Source organism: Corvus kubaryi, unplaced genomic scaffold (genome assembly GCF_017639235.1).
Source record: "Corvus kubaryi isolate FWS band 111438036 unplaced genomic scaffold, C.kubaryi_AGA036_p1.0 split3-73, whole genome shotgun sequence".
In the NCBI taxonomy this organism is placed as follows: Eukaryota; Metazoa; Chordata; class Aves; order Passeriformes; family Corvidae; genus Corvus; species Corvus kubaryi.
In genome coordinates, this window is record NW_024582091.1 from 28,663,432 (window position 1) to 28,681,412 (window position 17,981).

General features: G+C 38.9%; 2 protein-coding genes across 3 annotated transcripts in view; one reads left to right on the forward strand and one right to left on the reverse strand.

Moving 5' to 3' along the window:
- NT5DC1 (5'-nucleotidase domain containing 1) overlaps positions 1 to 17,981 on the forward strand; it is a 131,107-nt gene that overhangs the window by 16,909 nt on the left and 96,217 nt on the right. The window lies entirely within an intron of this gene.
- Positions 196 to 7,752, reverse strand: COL10A1 (collagen type X alpha 1 chain). Its single transcript, XM_042016706.1, has 3 exons — positions 7,670 to 7,752; positions 6,864 to 7,017; positions 196 to 2,327 (listed from the first exon to the last, which is right to left on the reverse strand). Exons 2-3 carry the CDS (start codon positions 7,000 to 7,002, stop codon positions 433 to 435), a joined length of 2,034 nt encoding a protein of 677 aa, XP_041872640.1. The 5' UTR covers positions 7,003 to 7,017; positions 7,670 to 7,752; the 3' UTR covers positions 196 to 432.

Below are 17,981 nucleotides of genomic sequence, written 5' to 3' on the forward strand. Positions count from 1 at the left end.
GTGGTGTATTTGAGACCATTTACTTGGAATAAAATACCTTTAGGTAATTCAAGTATAGTGAAGTATGATCTAGCATACTTTATTGTATTAGGACCAGGGGGACCTTGGGGAACCCAGTGTGATAGTTAGAAATTCTGATTTTCCTTTTAAAAGGAAAAAAAGAAAAAAGGACGGAGACTGGTACATTACATTAATTCATAAAATTTTAATGTTGCATTCAGTCAGACAATCATCATTCAAAACAATTTTTTAATGACAATTTTCTAAAAACACACAATATCATTCTGCAAGGTTTGAACCACTCTCTTCCACCTTCTCACTCCCTCCTCCTGTTGCAACACTGAAATTGCATGACCTGTTATTGATAAATCAGATCAGTACCTGGTTATAATGGTCTGAAGGAGAGTGTGTCAGGACAGGGTAAGTGGGATATTAGATGTGAGCAAACAGGAAACCTGAGAAAGAAGAGTGAACATAGTCAGAGGAGTAGAGACCATTAGATTCTGAATTGGGCAGTTGAAGCCATACTTGGTCATTCTCCATAAGATCGATGACAGCACTGCCAGAAGCCTGGTCAAGGTATCCCTTCTTGTACTCATCATAGGTGTACATGAGTGGGGAACCATTTTTGTAGAGTGCAACCCAAACATTTGTTCCTTTTGCATGTACATGGTAGGAAAAATAGTACAGTCCAGGGGTCCTGCAGGTGAAGATTCCTGTTCTGGGGTCATAGTGTTGCTGCCTATTGTACAAGATTTTATCAAATTTGATGGGGACTGTTGCTGCAGGGTAGGCTTTTGAGAGGATGACACTGAAAGCAGACACCGGCATCCCTGTCAGAGCTTGGTTTACTCCTCCTTTTATGAAAGATATCCCTGACAGCTCCCGAGACTCTCCTGCTTTAACATAGCCTTCAGGCATCTGTGGGATTACAGCTTGGCCAGGGGGACCAGGAGGACCCGGGGGGCCTGGCAAGCCGGGCTCACCATTGCTGCCTTTGGGCCCGGGGGGTCCAGGTGGTCCCATGGGTCCACTTAAGCCTTTTGTGGAAATGCCTGCTGGGCCTGGCAGTCCTGGTGCTCCTGGCTCACCCTTTGCACCAGGGGCTCCTGGCAGGCCAGGGGGGCCAATGGGGCCTCTGATCCCAGGTATTCCTGAGGGCCCCCTGGGGCCTGGCTCACCATTGGTCCCTGGCACTCCCTTGGCTCCTTGTGGACCCATTGGACCAGGCAGCCCAGGTAGCCCAGCAGGGCCTGTGTCGCCTTTTGGACCTGGGAGACCTGGGTGTCCCTTAGGACCAGCAAGACCCTGCTCACCTGGGTATCCCGGTTTTCCCTCTAATCCTGGTAGGCCTCGTTCCCCCTTGGCCCCTGGGAATCCCGGGTGGCCTGCAGGGCCCATGTCACCTTTGGGCCCAGGAAGGCCGTTTTCACCAGGCAAACCTTTGAGTCCTTGAGGGCCTATGTTCCCTGGTGGCCCGACTGGCCCTGGTTCTCCTGGCACACCAGCTGGACCTTGGTCTCCTTTAGGTCCTGGAAGGCCGGGAGGACCTTCAGGCCCTCTGTGTCCCTTCATCCCCGGCAATCCTGGCTTTCCAAAACCTGGGAGTCCTGGGGATCCAGGCAACCCTGCAGGTCCAGGATGTCCCTTGGCTCCAGGGATGCCTGCTGCTCCTGGTGGTCCCATTGGCCCAGGCTTGCCAATGCCAACTTCGCCAGGTTCACCTGGGAGGCCCTGGGGACCTGGGAGACCAGCTGCTCCAGGTGCACCTGGAAAACCTCGGTCACCTTTCAGACCTGGCTGACCTGGCAGGCCATTTTCACCAGGCTTCCCTATCCCAGCAGGACCAGGGGGGCCCCGGGGTCCCTGTGGGCCTGGAAGACCCCTGCCACCCGGACGGCCTGGAATGCCAAATCCATTTTCTCCCTTTTGTCCATTTATACCAGGGATACCTGGCTCTCCTTTCTCACCAGGGGGTCCCCTTGGCCCCTGAGCTCCTGGAGGACCTTGTGGTCCTGGCTTGCCAGGGACAGTCAGTCCTGCGGGGCCGGGAGTGCCGGGGGGCCCCTGTGGCCCTCTTGCTCCTGGGAGTCCAACAGGTCCAGGTTCTCCTTTCTCACCATTTAGTCCTCTGGCTCCTGGCTTTCCTGGTAGACCTGGCACTCCTGGCTTTCCAACCGCAGAGAATCCAGGTGGTCCTGGGGGACCAGGGGGGCCTTGGGGACCCGGACTTCCAAACCCTGGCTTTCCTGCAGGACCTGGTTGTCCTCTTGGTCCAGCGGGGCCTGGGGGACCAGGGGGTCCTTGTTCCCCCCTTACCTGCACACCTGTGAGAGAGAGGAAACCAGATCAACCAGGGCATCTACAACATACTTGCAGGCAATGTAGCATGGTGGTGAAATGCATAAAGGGCTAGTTTAACTTGAACATGGTAGAAGTCAAATTTCAGCTGCTGTGTTGGTCACTGAGAACCTGACATTCAGAGTAAAAGTGTTTCACAGCCCTTACCAGTAACAAGTGCAAATTTGTTGGAAATGAGAAATAGAAGGCCCCTAGAATTTTATAATTTTTTTGCTTTTGATTCAGGGTCATCAGAGAGCTTAAAAAATGCTGTGCAGGCAGATGCAGACTATTAAGTAAGGAAGAACATCCCCAGCCAGGTAACAGATTTAGCAGGTCACCAGTTTGATGAATGAAATTGCAGAAAGCTGTCTGTGCAGGTGTAACAGTTTCCCTGAAACTACTTGGTGCTACATTTAAGTAGTGAGAATTTTCTTCTTCCCTCTCCCCTACTTTCAAAAGTGGGCCATGGCACTGGTTCTTTTGTAAACATATGCCTGTTGTATTTTCAAATGTTGTCTGAAAGACTTCTGTCTGTCATAAAAATTTCACACAGTGGTAAGGTCACAACTGATAATTCACTTTACTGCTGTCAGAATTCTGGCACTGTTTCAGGTTTTTTTAATACTACTTCATTTTCTTGGTTACCAAAACAGCAGGTGGAGCCACTTAACCAAATGTCACAAATAGAGGACTAAACGAACAAGCTCACTACTTAGTTTTCTGTGTGTTTAGAGGAGCCTTCAGCTTCATGTTGGAATTAGAATGCTGATTTGTTGGACATTACTTATAAGATTAACATAGATACTGTGAGACTACTTCAGTAGTTTGCAACAACTGGCAGCATTATAGAACAAAATGGCATATCTGTGAGGGATGTTAATTCTAAAAGTAATTTTAAAAATAAAAAGTGAAGGATGCAAAAAGAGCCTAGACTCTGTTTTTTATAGTGCAACATATTATTTAGAAAAGGTTAATAATTTATCAACAATTGTATCAGCTATAATTTTTCCTTTCAGTCTCTCACAAAAAGACCAGTATATGTATTACATATATACACATGAAAGTTTATGCAATTGCTATTCTGCTGTCTCTTAGATAATAAACTGCATTTTCCAGTCTGTGTTGGACCAAAAATAGGTGGAAACTATTCTTCTACATATTGTTTTGTTGTAAAAAAATAATGGAGGTATGCTCATGAAATACATTTGATTTTGGGGTTTTTTTGGATCTGCAAGGTTGCCTTCTTCCTGTATTGACAGGGAAATTGCTCTTACCTAGAAAGTGCAGAGAGTGCATTTTCTGCTGATGCATAAAATCAGCACAAATGCATATCAACTTATTTTGCACATCTTCCTATCTCATCCTTCTTAAGGCCATGAAAAGGAAGATAGCTGTTAAAATCCTACACATAGGATACAAGCATGTGATTTATTTGTGATATATAGACAAACTTTTTTGGGTTTTTCTGGTGGCAGATTGCATCAGACTTTAGCTCAGAGTGCATCTCCTTATTACTTTTACCATATTTTAGATGCAAATATATTGGTCCTAGGTTCACAGAGTCGGGGTATCTGCCAATTTAGATAAGATGTTAATGGCATTGTCAGCGCTCATGTTGTTATAGAGATTTTTCTGTGAGCTATATTGTTCCAAAGTTGTGCTGCTTTTAGATTAAAATCGTAATTTTAATTGTGCTGTCTAAAAGCAATGGTTATTCCTCTGAGAAAAGGACTGCTAAATCCATTAATGAAGTAGAATTTATACCAAGAACGTTGAAGTATTGGTTGGCTACTCTTTTACATGTCTCAGCACATACCTTGACGCAAAATTGGTCTACATTCTCTAGTGCAGTCAAACCCCATATATGTATTGAATTAAATATGTAGACTTTAACATAACCTGCAGTAATGGCTTATTTAAACATTGTTGAATAGTGAGACCTCATTCAATTACTGTTTTCAACTTGGACTTTTTAAATATTTCAAGCCAAGGACATACTGGTTAAAAATTGTGTTCTGGAGACCTGTCAAGACCAAGATTTTTTTAAACAATTTCACCAAACTTTAATAGGCTTTGGTTGTCAACAGAAATTGTGTGATCTGTTATATGTTGCTATGAGTCACCGGTTTGTGTTTAGACTGAAATTTCAGTCCCAGGCTGCTTTTTGACAAAGCTGAACAAAGCAAAAAGATAATTTATTGGTAACTGTATCTGTAAAAGTCAATGTTTGGTGATCAAATAGGAAAAGTAAGCTATGATGAAAAGCTTGCCATTGCTACTTGAGCTGTTTGCGTATGGAACAACTCACTAGACAAAAGCTGGATTGATTTGGTTCTGTAGGCTCCTGTTTTATTCTTCTGAGATAATCTCAGATTAGGAGTGATGATCTCTCACAGTCTTTCCTCTTTAAATTCTTCTAAAAACTCTCTATAGGATGCAAGAATAACAGTCCTCTATTTTGGTGCTTGTTCACCAAATGAAAATTTGTAAAAGCACTTTTGAATGACTGGAGTCACATGTCTATATAACTGTAGGCTGTTTCTGCTTTTGAGGTCTAGTATATAGTCTTCTGTTACCTTTCCTAAATCGAGAGCATCTTATACTTCTCAGGTTTTGATATAGTCATTCTCATTCTAAATATGGATTTTCACTCACATTAGATTCTGTGTTAGTATATAAAGTGAAAACTTAGTTCAGGACAATTCATTTCCCCCTTTCACGCCATTTTCTGTCTACCCTGATTCTTGCTTAATTTTTGCTGGTTTCCCCCTTCCCAGATGTTTTCTATAGAGGGGGAAAGAAGAAACACTATGAGGAGAAGTAAATGAAGTATGGTAGAGGATAGCCAAGTAAATACTATACTTCACTTTAAAATAGTATAAATATATAAATTATTATGAATAAAGTAATAGAAAAACACTATGAAAAGTTAATGAGGAAGGAGGGAGGAAATGCAGCATTTAATTCAGTGAGAATTCTAGTTAGTAAGTCCTCAGAGTGGCTGTTTATGTGCATGTACCTAAATTTAATCCAGGAATGCTGTTAGGATTCCAGAAAGTCCTTGTGCTGAAGACAAGGGATGAAACTATGATAGTATTTTGGTACAGCCCAGAAGAATATTTTGGGGGTAAGGTTCCCAGCCATGCTGCTTTCAGCTGGTTCTTACTGCAGAGATTCTTGGAGCATGTGTGTCAGAGCTGGTTGGTATGGGGCCAGCGCTGACACCAGCTGATACGAGACCAGAGTCTCTTTGGGCTCCATGTGTGCTGCTCGTGATCAGACAGTCCAGAGAATCAGTCTGCAGAACTAATCTGAAAAAAACTCCCTGAATGAAGGTAATGTGGATGCAATGCCCTGAGCAGCAATTCTGCTCTCCAGATTTGTCCCTGTCCTTTTTCTGGTGAAGAGAAGCTTTTTTGCTAATGCTGTTTTCTGAGCCACTCATTCAGTTTCCTCATTTCTGCCCAAGTGTGATTATTACAACTAAAAGTAGATGGGATACAGCAAAAAACAATGCTATTTTGAATATCCTGGTGATGTCTGAAAGAAAGTAATGCTATTCTCAGGGGGGAAGGCAGGATGTTTACAAGGAAGATTTAGTTCTCTTAATTTTAGTAATGACAATTTTGAGTAGACATTATGGATCAGAAGCTTTGATTTCAAGTTTTTTTAAAAAGATGTTGGCCTAGGCATGGAAAAATAAAACAGAACTCAAATAGTTTCAAACATTAGGGATAGCCACCAGTTTGACTTAAAGGGACAGAGAGGATAACCAGAAATAAGATGCCACAATGTAGCATTGCGGTTACATATTGCCTACACAAGCTGCCCTAAGACTGTTTTATGCAATGAAGAGATTTGTTTTTATATCCTAAAGCTGGAATTGTTCTATTACTATGTGCTAATTCTGATAATTAAAGCATAAGCTTAAATCACTCATGAAAAACTATGTAGAAGTTTATGGCACATTTTTACAACTATATATCATTTTATTTTGTCTTTCTAGGCTTCAAATGGGTCTTCATTTGCCCATGTGTATCATAAATATATTTAAATTCACACCTAACATCTGTTTTGAATACAGATAACCTGACAAAATATGTAAAAGTTCTTCCTGAATGTAGGTAGGTTGTAGGTGACAGGCCTGTTGCTAGAAACCCCAGGGTTGAATTAAGAAATTTGAAGATAATTAACATGTTGTACATCATTACGTACACAATCGTGTTGTGTTACTCCCACTCTTGAAACGGAGTTGTTTCTTTGAGCTGTTACTTTGTTTCTGCTGTATATGCCTTTGGTGGTTATCATGTAAAAAATTTTTCTGACAGGTGTGCATCTTTGTCAGTGGGAGGCAACTCCAGAGCCACTGCAAATTCTTTCTGCAGTGGTAAAATTATTTTAGTAAACCTAAACTGTTAGTGAAATTCGACTACCAGTAGCATAAGGCAAGAGGTTTTGTTCATGTATTGACCCTCTAGGAATAATTGTGTTGGTTTATTATGAAAAAATAGTAAACTTACCTTGACTCTTTACATTGTATGGTAGAAAATGTGGCCCCTTGATGCTGGATTGTTTCTGATATCTCTCAGAAAAATATCCATCACCGCCATGGACAATGTTCAGACAAAACAGCAGCAGTAAAGATATTTGTAAATGCATGTTTCCAAATCTGTTCTGTGTTAGAAAAGGTAGAGAAAGTTTGTTTTAAGGAAAAGCTGTTTGGTTACATTTCTGGAACATGAATAAATGAGTTTTCTTAGGTTATTGGTATTACAAGTAACATTATTTTGTGCTTACTTCCGTCTGCTTTCACTAGCTATGAAAAATCCTCTAAGAAAAAGGGAATCAGCATTGCTATAACTTTGAATGATGGAGCTGTTGTATAGATAGATTAGAGGCAATAGTTCACTCTTAGGAAAAGAATAATTCTGATTGGATGGCAGCCTATTCAAGACAACAGTATTCAGAAACAGGGATTATTTAAACTAGAGCTCCAAAGTAAGTTCAGGAGTTCCATATATCAAAACCCCTGAAATGAAGAAAAGTTTTCATTGAAAATACATAAACACCTCCATGACCTTACTGCCTCTGTCTAATGCTATAGCAAATGAAGGATGAAGTCCTGGCTGCTTCAGCATCAGTGGCAAAAATCTCACCAAGGTTGAAACCTGGTTTTTACCCGTAGCCTTACAAATAGCTCCAGTGGCAGTGAGGATGCTGTCACTGGCTCTTAAATATCAACCCTCTTCCCTCCCCAGACAGAAAACAGGCATCCTGAAGAAGTTACCATCAAAACCAAAGAGAATAAAATGGAATCATGACATACCAAAATGTTGTGGAGCTCCAATGCAGAGTGGTAGAGGAGTGAATCCTCCTCTATTGAGGAGTTCTTCTGCCACTGGTGAGTGAGCAGAAGCTGATGATTTCAAGTGCCACCCTTGAGTATTTATCTGGTTTTCCCCTTAGCTGGGTGACTGCTGGACATAAGCTCCTCCCCCAAAATCAGTAAGCAGCAATTATCTGTGTGTGTATAAGTGTGTTTTTTAGGGGTGGGGGAGAACTATTTTGGGCAGTCATCTTAGATTCTCTTAAGGGGGTTTTTGTTAGGTTTTTTTTCTTATTATTTTCTGGATTTCTTATTGTTTATGAGATTGTATTGCTCATAGCTTGTTTTTTCTAAAATTTTATGGCCCCTCTGTTTTTAGAATTGATACAGGTAACATTGGGAAAAACCAAGAACTAGTAAGTAAGGTTAGTAATTCCAAGTGTTTGTTTAAATTTCTCTGTAAATGTTTTAAGGAAAGACCTATACATTTTGAACTTTGGTGAGCTGTTACTTTCAGGAGTAACCCCACTAAAAGTTTGTAGAGACCATTTATGTGAGTAACCAGAGACTACTTACATGAGTAATTGTTCACTGGGATACACGTGAAGAACTTTGAATCAATTAAGATGCTAATAAGTGAATTGTGAGAGAACCTGGTTACTTTTAAGCAGTTATTTTAGGAGATTATCTTCATGTTATATCTCTGGACTTCTGTTTTGATATTGGAGGTACACTACTACACATATAATGAAAGTAATAATTCTGTGTTATGAAGTCTTGAAATGCAAGTTCACCTTACAAAATGAGAACTTCATTGTGTCCAGTTATAACAAATGTACTGAAATCCACACTACTTAATTTTGCAAGTGTTAACACAGGGTGATATTTGGGGGGTTCAGTTTAGTAAATTTAAACTGCTGCTGGTTTTACTATTTATGGATCAAACTTGGTTATGGTTTTAGCTCTTAAGAGATTTTGTTAAACCAGTCTTGCCTAATGGACTGTATCCACAGATTGCAACTTCTTTTTTTTTTTTTTTAATAAATCTTACAGTGATTCAGCATCACTTTATTGAAGTTCAGTAATAAGTAGGCAGTAACTCTAAGTCCTTGAATTGTTTGTGACTCTGGAAAATTGTTTAAAACTGAAGGTCAAAGTAAGAGACAAGAAACAAACTTCTCTGATTTAGGGTGAAACTGTAGAATTAAATATATAGTGCACTTTGCTTTCAGAAAAAATACCTACATATAAATTATCTGTGTATTAAAACTGTTTTGCCAATTGCAGACTTCTTTGATATTCATGTATGGTATTCAATTTTGTAGGAGTTATAAGAATACTAATAAATAATGCATACTACTGTCAGTTCTCATGCATGGTAGGTACAGAAGGAACACCTATTACTGTTCCAACCAAAAGACTGAGCTGGTGGCCCTGAACCCTGTGGCTGTCCTGTGGAATGACAGGTTAACGTGGGCTGAGTTTTACCTGCTATGTGTCTTTGTTTAAGTCCACACTCTTCAGCTTTTTTGGCTTTTATGTATTATGGCAAATATCCTAGAACACAAGTTACTGTACTGAAAGGGACCAGTGGACCATCAAGTCTGTTCTGCTTCCAATTGTGCTAATACCTTTGCTTACTAGAGGACTGGATTAATGTTTTAACTTAAACTGGTGCAATAATTTATTCAATGTATTGTTGAACAGTTCTTTTCTTCTATTCTTCTTCCTAGCCATCCTCTAAACAACACTATGTTCTATTTTTTTAAATAACCCTTTTCGCTGCAGGGGTCTTCAGACTTAAGCCTGCTTTCTCCATTAAGCTTGCATGTCTAACCTGGTCAGTGATTTTCAGAGAATATTTGCATGTCTGAGATGGCACTTCTACTCCCCAAATATACATTCAGTTTGTTTTAGTCTTTCAGAAAAGGAAACACTGTCCCTCAGTTTTTTTGTGTAACTTCTCAAGGTACTTTATTTAAAAAATTAGTCTCTATAAACTCAAATGAGAATCCAGTAATCCACTTTTGACAGAGGTAGCAAATGTATAGACATAAAGTTTATTTCCTCCTTGAAAAAACACAACTGCAGCCCCTTTTTTGGTTCATATAAATCCAAAAATAGCTTTCGATTTTTTAAAGCATTTAAATATACAGCCCTCAGTGGGAAGTGTGGTTGTTGCTAATTTGACAATATTTGGTTAAGTACAGCAGGCGACAGTTTTATGCACACACAGTTTTGTGCTAATTTCTTACCTAATTCATAAATACCCCCAAAGCAGGCACGCTTATATTACAAAAGCACCAATAATTTACACTGATATTTGCCCAGCAGCCTTGCTTCCTGCCTTGGCTCCCTCTGGGCAGGAAGGTGAATAATCTCTATGTGTCTCTGCATAAATAGAGATGATTGTGGGGTCAAAAGGTATATACAGGCAAACCCCTTGTCCTTGTGCTTAACCTGAGCTCCACCCTATTGTGCTATCTTATGCCACTTCTTTGGCTTGAGGTTTTTTTTTTTGTGGGTGTGGGAAATTGAGGTAGAATTGGAGTTCACTGCTTTTGTATGTTCTCCCTGTTGCTGTAGCGTGCATATGAAAGGTGTGCTGCGGTATCTATTTGCCCTTGCAAAAATACATGCAACAGGCACACATGCGTATCTATTTACAGTAACAGCACATTGTACACAAGAAAGGTTGTTTGCAAAACTGTTTTCAAAATATAAACCTTCAGATGCTTTTGTTTTATAGTTATATGTTTAGAAAGTTGTCTTTACTTACAGATGAAGGTGTCTTCACTCCCTCCTCCCCACAAATGTAATAGTCAGGAATAAAATTTGATCCATTCTGCTACTCCAAAACTTGCTTTTTAGTAGTGTACTGGCTGCATCTTCCCATTTAAAAGTAGTCATGTTGTGGCAATGCAATAGCTTAACTCCTAAGCTTAACTGCAGTAAAAAGACTCAAAATAGAGTCTCTATGCACCTCATTAATTAGGTACTGAAGTCAAAGCCTCCAGTGCCATTTGCAGCAGTCTGCAGTGTTTCATCATATTTGCTGACTGGCTGTTCAGATTGTTGTTGCATGTTGTTGGAAAGCAAGCTCTTACGCATGCTTTCCAAAACCCCTTTTTGCTTCAGTCTCTTACTCCTACAGAGTCAGTGAAAACACATGTAACATGGAAGGGACACCATGATTTGGGAAATGGCAACTGACTTTCACCACAAGCCTGCAAGTTACTCACAAAGTGACTTGAGTGAGTCCCACACTAAGTAACTGCTTACAAGGAAGAAGCATGGAACATCTTAATTAAACATGAATTGTAATGAAACAAGAAACCACTCCCTGTCATGCACACCTCAAAAAAAAAAAAAAGATGAGAAGCAAAACTCCAGCAAAGGCTGTGCTAGGTCCTTGCAGTAGTTGGGAACTGGCCAGTTATGTTCTTGATGCTGACAATTTTCAGCGTGAATATGATTAATTTATTGTTTTGACAAGGAGTCTGTGATCTTGATTTTTGCACCATCTAAGCACAAACCATGGGTTTAGTTTCAAATAACAGAGTTCTCGGAAAGTAGTAATTCACAGCTTTAACTTGAAATTTATCTTACTTTTAATAATTGGCCTTTAGTCTTAATCCTGATTTTTTTCTTAAAATTACTGTTATGGATTATATGGATTATAATAACTGTTTATGGTAAAATATGGTACTCAAGGAGCCTGGTGTATGGAGAGGTGTTTACTTCCTTTGTTTGGCTAGGTAAGCTCAGTTGAGAAGAAAGAGTCAAGAATGTGCTTGTGGGAGACTTTTCCTTTAATTTAAAAAGTGGACTGAAAAATGGGGAGTCATTTGTTATTGATGATATAAAACCAAAACACTGTCAACAACAGGACCCAATGATTTTGCTGCTTCTGGTTCAGGTCCAGTTTTCTTACCTGCTTGAAGTAACTTTGAAGACTGCCCTAGTCTGTGACAAGTTAAAATGCTTATACCCAAAACTCATGGTAGTTTTGTAAAGGACTCTAACAGCAAAGGACTCTTAACAGCTTTGAATTCTCCAGTCTCCAATTTTAAGTTTTCAGAGAAAGGTGCTTAAGAGTTTCCATGAGGAATTCAAAAGCCTGCCATGAAATTAAAGGAATAATTGGGTTTCCTAGTTTGTGGTGTGCTTTATGGCACTTTGGAAACTCCTAAATCATGTCAACTCCATGGTTTAAAGCTGTCCTCTATCCCTTTCTGTCACATGGTGGTGAAGTGTGTTCTCATGCTCCCACGATAGCAGCCAGGTAAGTCCTCAATGGGAGTGCAGAGGAACAAAGTGTTCCACTGTAGCTGGCAGCCCAAACTAATACAGAGGGGTTTCAGCTTTTTATTACTCACAGTCAAATGGACCCAAAGGAATAGGAAACGGGAAAATTTGTTAACTCGATAGCTGTGGGAAATCTGGGTGGGTGGTTGTTTGTTTTGTTGCTGTTTTGTTTTGTAATTATTGTAGTGTTCTAGTTACATGGAGGGCATTTTCTATTCCAACACTAGCTGCTTGGGCTGCACAGGACTAGAAAATGTCTTGCTGAAGGAAATATTTACCTTGCTAATTGAAAAATAAATAAGATTTATTTTGAGTTTCAGAATGCATGTTGTCTTTTTTAATTAAGAGGCTTGTTGAGGTGATGTGTGGGGCTGTGGAGCCCTATCTGTATCCATATTTTGAGGTATAATAAAGAGTTCTCTTTAAACAAACAAACCAAAACAAACTCTGTTATTCCTACAGTCCTGTACTACTCTTTTTATAGATTATAAGTCCTTATACTCTTTTAGCACTTGTAATTGTGGTTGAGTAAATGTCCTCCTTTTAAGTAGTAATGGAAAGATGGTCTGTATTTTTTCTGGCACTGCAAAACTGACTGCTGACCAGTTTATTCTGTTCAGCTCAAGTAACTGTTGATCACAAGAGCTCTATTTAGTATAGCAGTATATTTAAATAGATGACACCCAGTTAAATATTTGTAGTTGTATTCTGGCTGAGTTAACTTGCAGGGACACTGAACAACCATGTTGAAACCTCAAGAGAAGATGTGTTCCACATAGCTTATAGAGAAAGCTTTGAGACTGACATGAATTTTTGATGAAACAATCCTCTGAGACAGAAAGTATTATTGATTATTGTTTTCTAACAGTACTACATTGTTTATCACCATGTTCATTATGCTTGTATAAAGATAAGATAATCTTCACCCATCTTGGAGGATTTCTGGTAATTGAGTAAAAGATACCAAACAGAAGTACTGGTTTTAGAAAAGATGTTTTCCTTGGGTATGCTGTTGGCCTGACCTTATTCCTCCCTCATTTTTATTTCTCCCTCCCTTGCTCCTGAAAGTAAAAACAACAACTACTGTTTAAATGAATGTATTAATTTGAAACTCCTATCAGATATGTGGATTTAATTGAAAACCGATCAGTTTCAAGATACTGAAAACACAAAGCTGGGTTTATATATTAAATATTCATCCTTTCTTTCACAAATGCTTTTCAGATTAAGTAGTGTAAATGTTTAATTATATGAAGTTTTGTATTTTCACTAGTTATATTTAAAAGTGCAAACATGCAGCTGATGGCAGGACTTCCATGGAGAGGAAGAGTGGAAGTATTCAATTAACTTTGTGCACAGTTCGGGAAAATAAAATTTCCAGGTGCCTGGTCACTAAATATCCTGAGTAAATGCAAAGATTTTGTTCTGGATTTTGACAGTGGAGTACCACAAAACTTTTCCTGGAGCTACTTAAACATAACCAGATAAAGAGTTTTTTGATTCATTCTAGCTGAAGATGCTCATTTCCAGCCTGCTGATTGATGCTGATTCCACTCCCAGTTGGGTCAATACAATGGTTTATGAAGCTTTTCTTTAAGAATTTGATTTGGATTAAAATCAATCAAACTTTCTGGGAGTGATGGAGGATGGAGGCTTGTTTTCTGTAGGTCTGTGTCATTTCACAGTATGTTGAAATTTTTTTTTAACACACTAAATAGATCATTGGTCTTTAAAAATTACTGCAAGTATTCTTTCTATTTTAGTAAGTACCTGATGTTCTTGTTTAAAAAGAGCATTCACACAGAAATGTAAAAATGCTAAGCAGTCATATTTTCCCAGCGAGGACTATTTTTATTCACTTTTTTTTTAAATTCATGCTCTATTTTTTTCACTGATTTTTATTAGATTATTTAATATCTTTCTCTACCTCTGTGCCTGCTGGACTCAAGGTTTTTGTCGGACTGCCCTGAACCACAGTGAATAAAGTAGAAACCATGGAAAAAAAAGAGTGGGAACCACTTCTACTTTCCCAAAGGTGAAAAAGTTCATGCAGCTTCCTTTGGTATCCCATAATTAGGGGAATCTTCCAAATAGTTGAAGAAAAATAGGTGTAACTGAGCTACTTTTTCAAGTGTACCCAGTGGAGTATGTAGTCAGCCTGCTGAATAGTCTCATTCACGGGCTGTACTACCTGCTGTGGTTTGGACAATTGGCACAGAGTTGTTTTTAAACTCCCATGTTTAAAAACAGGTGCCAAAGGGGGAAATCCAGACTTTTACAACCAGAACAAATAAAAGTTGTCTGAGTTCATTTTAAAAATAAGGGATTTGTTTGTTTTATTAAGTCTGGCATTTAAAATATTGCTGTTTTGTTTTAATTTATTTAAATTGAAACTTTGGAAAATTCTTTTGGTGGGTGCATGTGCGTATGGTCGATGCAAGTGCTTTGAGGAGTAGCTGAGAAAGCTGAAGTTGTTTAACCTGGAGAAAAGAGGCTCAGGGGGGACCTTATATCTCTCTAAAACTACCTGAAAGGAAGTTGGAGCGGGTTCCAGTGTCTTTTCCTGAGTAAGGCATGATACAACAAGAGGAAATGGCCTCAAGTTGCACCAGGAGATGGTTAGATTGGATATTAGGACAAATTTCATTACCAAAAGGGTTGTCAAGCATTGGAACAGGCTGCCCAGGGAAGGGGTGGAGTCACCATTCCTGGAGTTATCTAAAAGACCTGTAAACATGGTTCTTAGGGACATGGTTGGACTTGGCAGCATTGAGTTAATGGTTGGACTTGATGATCTTAAAGTCTTTTGAAATCTAAATGATTCTATGATCCTGTATACATTTTTTTATACTCTCTCACTTATGCGAAATAAGCTTGCATCCACGGAGCCTAAATGTTCCTGATGAATATTAATAGGACTAGTTTTCATTTCAATTAGTTGAAATTGAATTTTTACAAGCATTATATTGTCACAAAGGAGAGTCATAATTACTTGCTTTTAGTAAAGTACTAATGCAGTTGCAGCTTTTACTATTACAGAAAATGCATCATGGCTACAAAGTTTTATAGGTGATATTTGCCATATTACCTGACTCAAATCACAAGTTTCAATGTCTCCTGTATTTCATAGGAGGAAAAACACATGAATGTGAGGGATGATCTTCTTTTATGAACTTTAACTAGTATGCTTTTGCATTCAAAAGAGGATCAAAAGATAGTTATATAAAAGAGACATATGTGAAGCAGATAGATACTTCCCAAACTGCTGATACAAAAACATATGGAGATACCAGGAAAGATAGGGACTCCTAAACTCATGACAGGCAATCTGACCAAACATCATCCTGTTTCCAGTGGTGATACTTGCTGCCCCTGCTGCTACTGTACTAAATGGTGAAAAACCAAAACTGAAGGTTGGACTCCTGCTGGAGGTGGTGTTAAATGACTTCTGCACCCGTTGATGGTGATCTCCACAGATCACAGATAAACAGATCACAGATAGTGAATTCTGCTGCATACAGAAGTGGGATAGGAAAAGGGATAAGGAGGGAATCCATGTCACATAGTCCAAATTGTGATGTGGACTCTGAATTATATGATTATCTCATGACACCTTTCTCTCAAGGAAGTCTTGTAGAACCTTTGGGTTTGTCCTCCAACAAACTGTAGATTCCAGTTTGAGAGCTAGTATATCTGTTTGTCTGCAGAGGAAGAAGGTTTCATATGATGTCTTGGGGAGGGCTTTTTAACATTAGAAAATAAGGGTTTCTCTAAATTAGTTTTCAACCAAAAGAAAAAGTGTGGAGTCTGGGAAGCTATGGCTAAAATGAGTGCTGTTACTTGATATGGTAGCTATGCTACTTTCATCACATCATTTAACGTTAAATCTGGTAGAGCCAATTCCATGGCTTATCCAATCAGTATCTGGTTATCCATTTTTGCACTAGAAATAAGGCAAGGTTCTATCTTTATATTTGCAATCTCATTCTGCATGCTAGCTTTCTCTTTTTTTTTTAAAGGTACTTCACATTTTTCCAACAATAGATGTCAGTATTAGATATAGATGTATTAGATTCAAAAAGAAGCCTTATATACAGAAGATCCATCTGCAAATTCACTAGAAGTTACAAGAATGAGATTTAGAATTTGATTTTTTTGATTGAAACCCTTTCATTTGCCAGCTTGAAATATTTTTATATAAAGCTGAACATCTTTAAACATTCTCCTTTTTTCAGGACATAAACATAACACTATTTGTCTGTTGAAATATTAGGTCACCAGGAATGCATGTTAGGTCATTCAGAGAGAGCTTATTGTTTCAGAAAATAGACCTCCTGTGTCTATAGACCTGTGGTGAGATGTATTTGCTTACCTACCTATTAGTAAGTAAGTAAAATTAAAATTAGTAAATAAGTAAAAGTAAAATTAAAACACTAGAATATTTTCCTCCTGTTTCCTTTTTGTACCTGTCTAAATCCAGATCTTTTCTGGTATGTCCTGTGTACATAAATTGTATTGGGTTTCAGAGTTGGATTCCACCTTTGGCTGTGCCGATGACCGCAGGATGTTGAACTATGGAAGACTTTTCCCTCTGAGGCCTTCCTGCAGTGCTATATCCCTGAGACATACAAATCATTTAGAGCAGGGGTTTTTGTTTGTTTGTGCACCAATAACTTGCAGGTACTTTAAGGGAAAGTATATTTAGGCTAGTCACATAGGGAGTGCCAATACTGTTGGAAAACAGAGCTGGCAGGAGCATGAGTAGAATTTATTTGATATGTGAAATAATCTCGGGTCAATCTTACAAACTATTTAATACTGGTATAGGATAATTTTACTACCTTTACCAGTTTCTAGAGATTAAAAATGCCAAATAAAGATAAGATGAACTTTTGCATTGACAAAGCAAGATCTATTTTACAAAGTTAGTTGGGATAGCGGACACAGTTTTGTTACGATATTTCTAAAATTGCTTTGGAATATTTAAACTTCTACCAGATCATCTTTCAGAAGCAGAGAAAGACCTCACTGCAAAAATTTGTATTCTCTGAGAAAACAATCTGAAGTTTCTAGAGAATTTGATTAGAAGCTGTCACAGTGATGCTACCTATGAATCTCACAGTTAGGGCTAAATGGTCTCATGGGAACACAGGATCTTGGTCTTTTGGCAAGGAAAGTCAAATATAATCATAGAGGTAAATGACCTGTTTCTGTTGAGACTTGGAAAATCCAGGAATAGAGAACAGGTTAAAATCCCAGTATTTTTAAACCATTTTTCTATGGAATGATAATGCAGGATGCACTACCATCCAGCTGTTCTGATGGAAAACTGCCTCATGGTGTTGTTCAAAGCCCTGGGAGAAGCCTCTCTCCCAAGCTGTTAAAATGCTCCTTGGAATCCTTCATCCTAAGTTACCTGAAGAACAAATATGACATCTCAGATGCAGGTGCTTTTTTGTGTCTAGTAGTTGGGAGAAGTTAGTTTGCATACTTACATGCATACAACTGCAAAAAAGCTATGATTAACAAGATTGCTTTTTGTGTTTGGAGTTCTTTTAGGGCCTAATCTACAATGTCTGCTGGAAGAAAACATGTTTTTTCCAAGTTGTACTAATGTTCAGGAAAGGACTTTAGGCTGTCCAAGTCTCGACAAATATCTTATAATCAAGGACTGATGGCATCTAATTACATTTAAGGTGACTGCACAGTGGCCTGTGAAGTAAAATATTCCATTTTTGGCAGTGGGGCCTGCACTGGTTTATGCAAATGTGGGTCAGGCCTCTGATATTTTTTCAAGGAGATAAATGCCCTAAGTCTGTATTTAAAAGAAAATGAATTTATAAACAGAGTCTAACAACCAAGTTCTGAGTTTTTGCAGTCAAGTTTATGGCCCATCAAAGCTTAATCACCTCCCTGTACCCCTACAACACAGCATTTTTCCTCAACTTCTGCATTTATGCCACATGCCTGGAAGGCACATAGGAAGCATCTCAAGTTTCTGTTC

Bases quoted from the DNA above. Each gene is read 5' to 3' on its own strand.
- COL10A1 (XM_042016706.1), bottom strand. From the start codon at position 7,002: ATGCATTTACAAATATCTTTACTGCTGCTGTTTTGTCTGAACATTGTC. The intron at 2,328-6,863 runs GTAAGTTTACTA...TCTCTCTCACAG, and splicing joins ATACAATGTAAAGAGTCAAG to GTGTGCAGGTAAGGGGGGAA.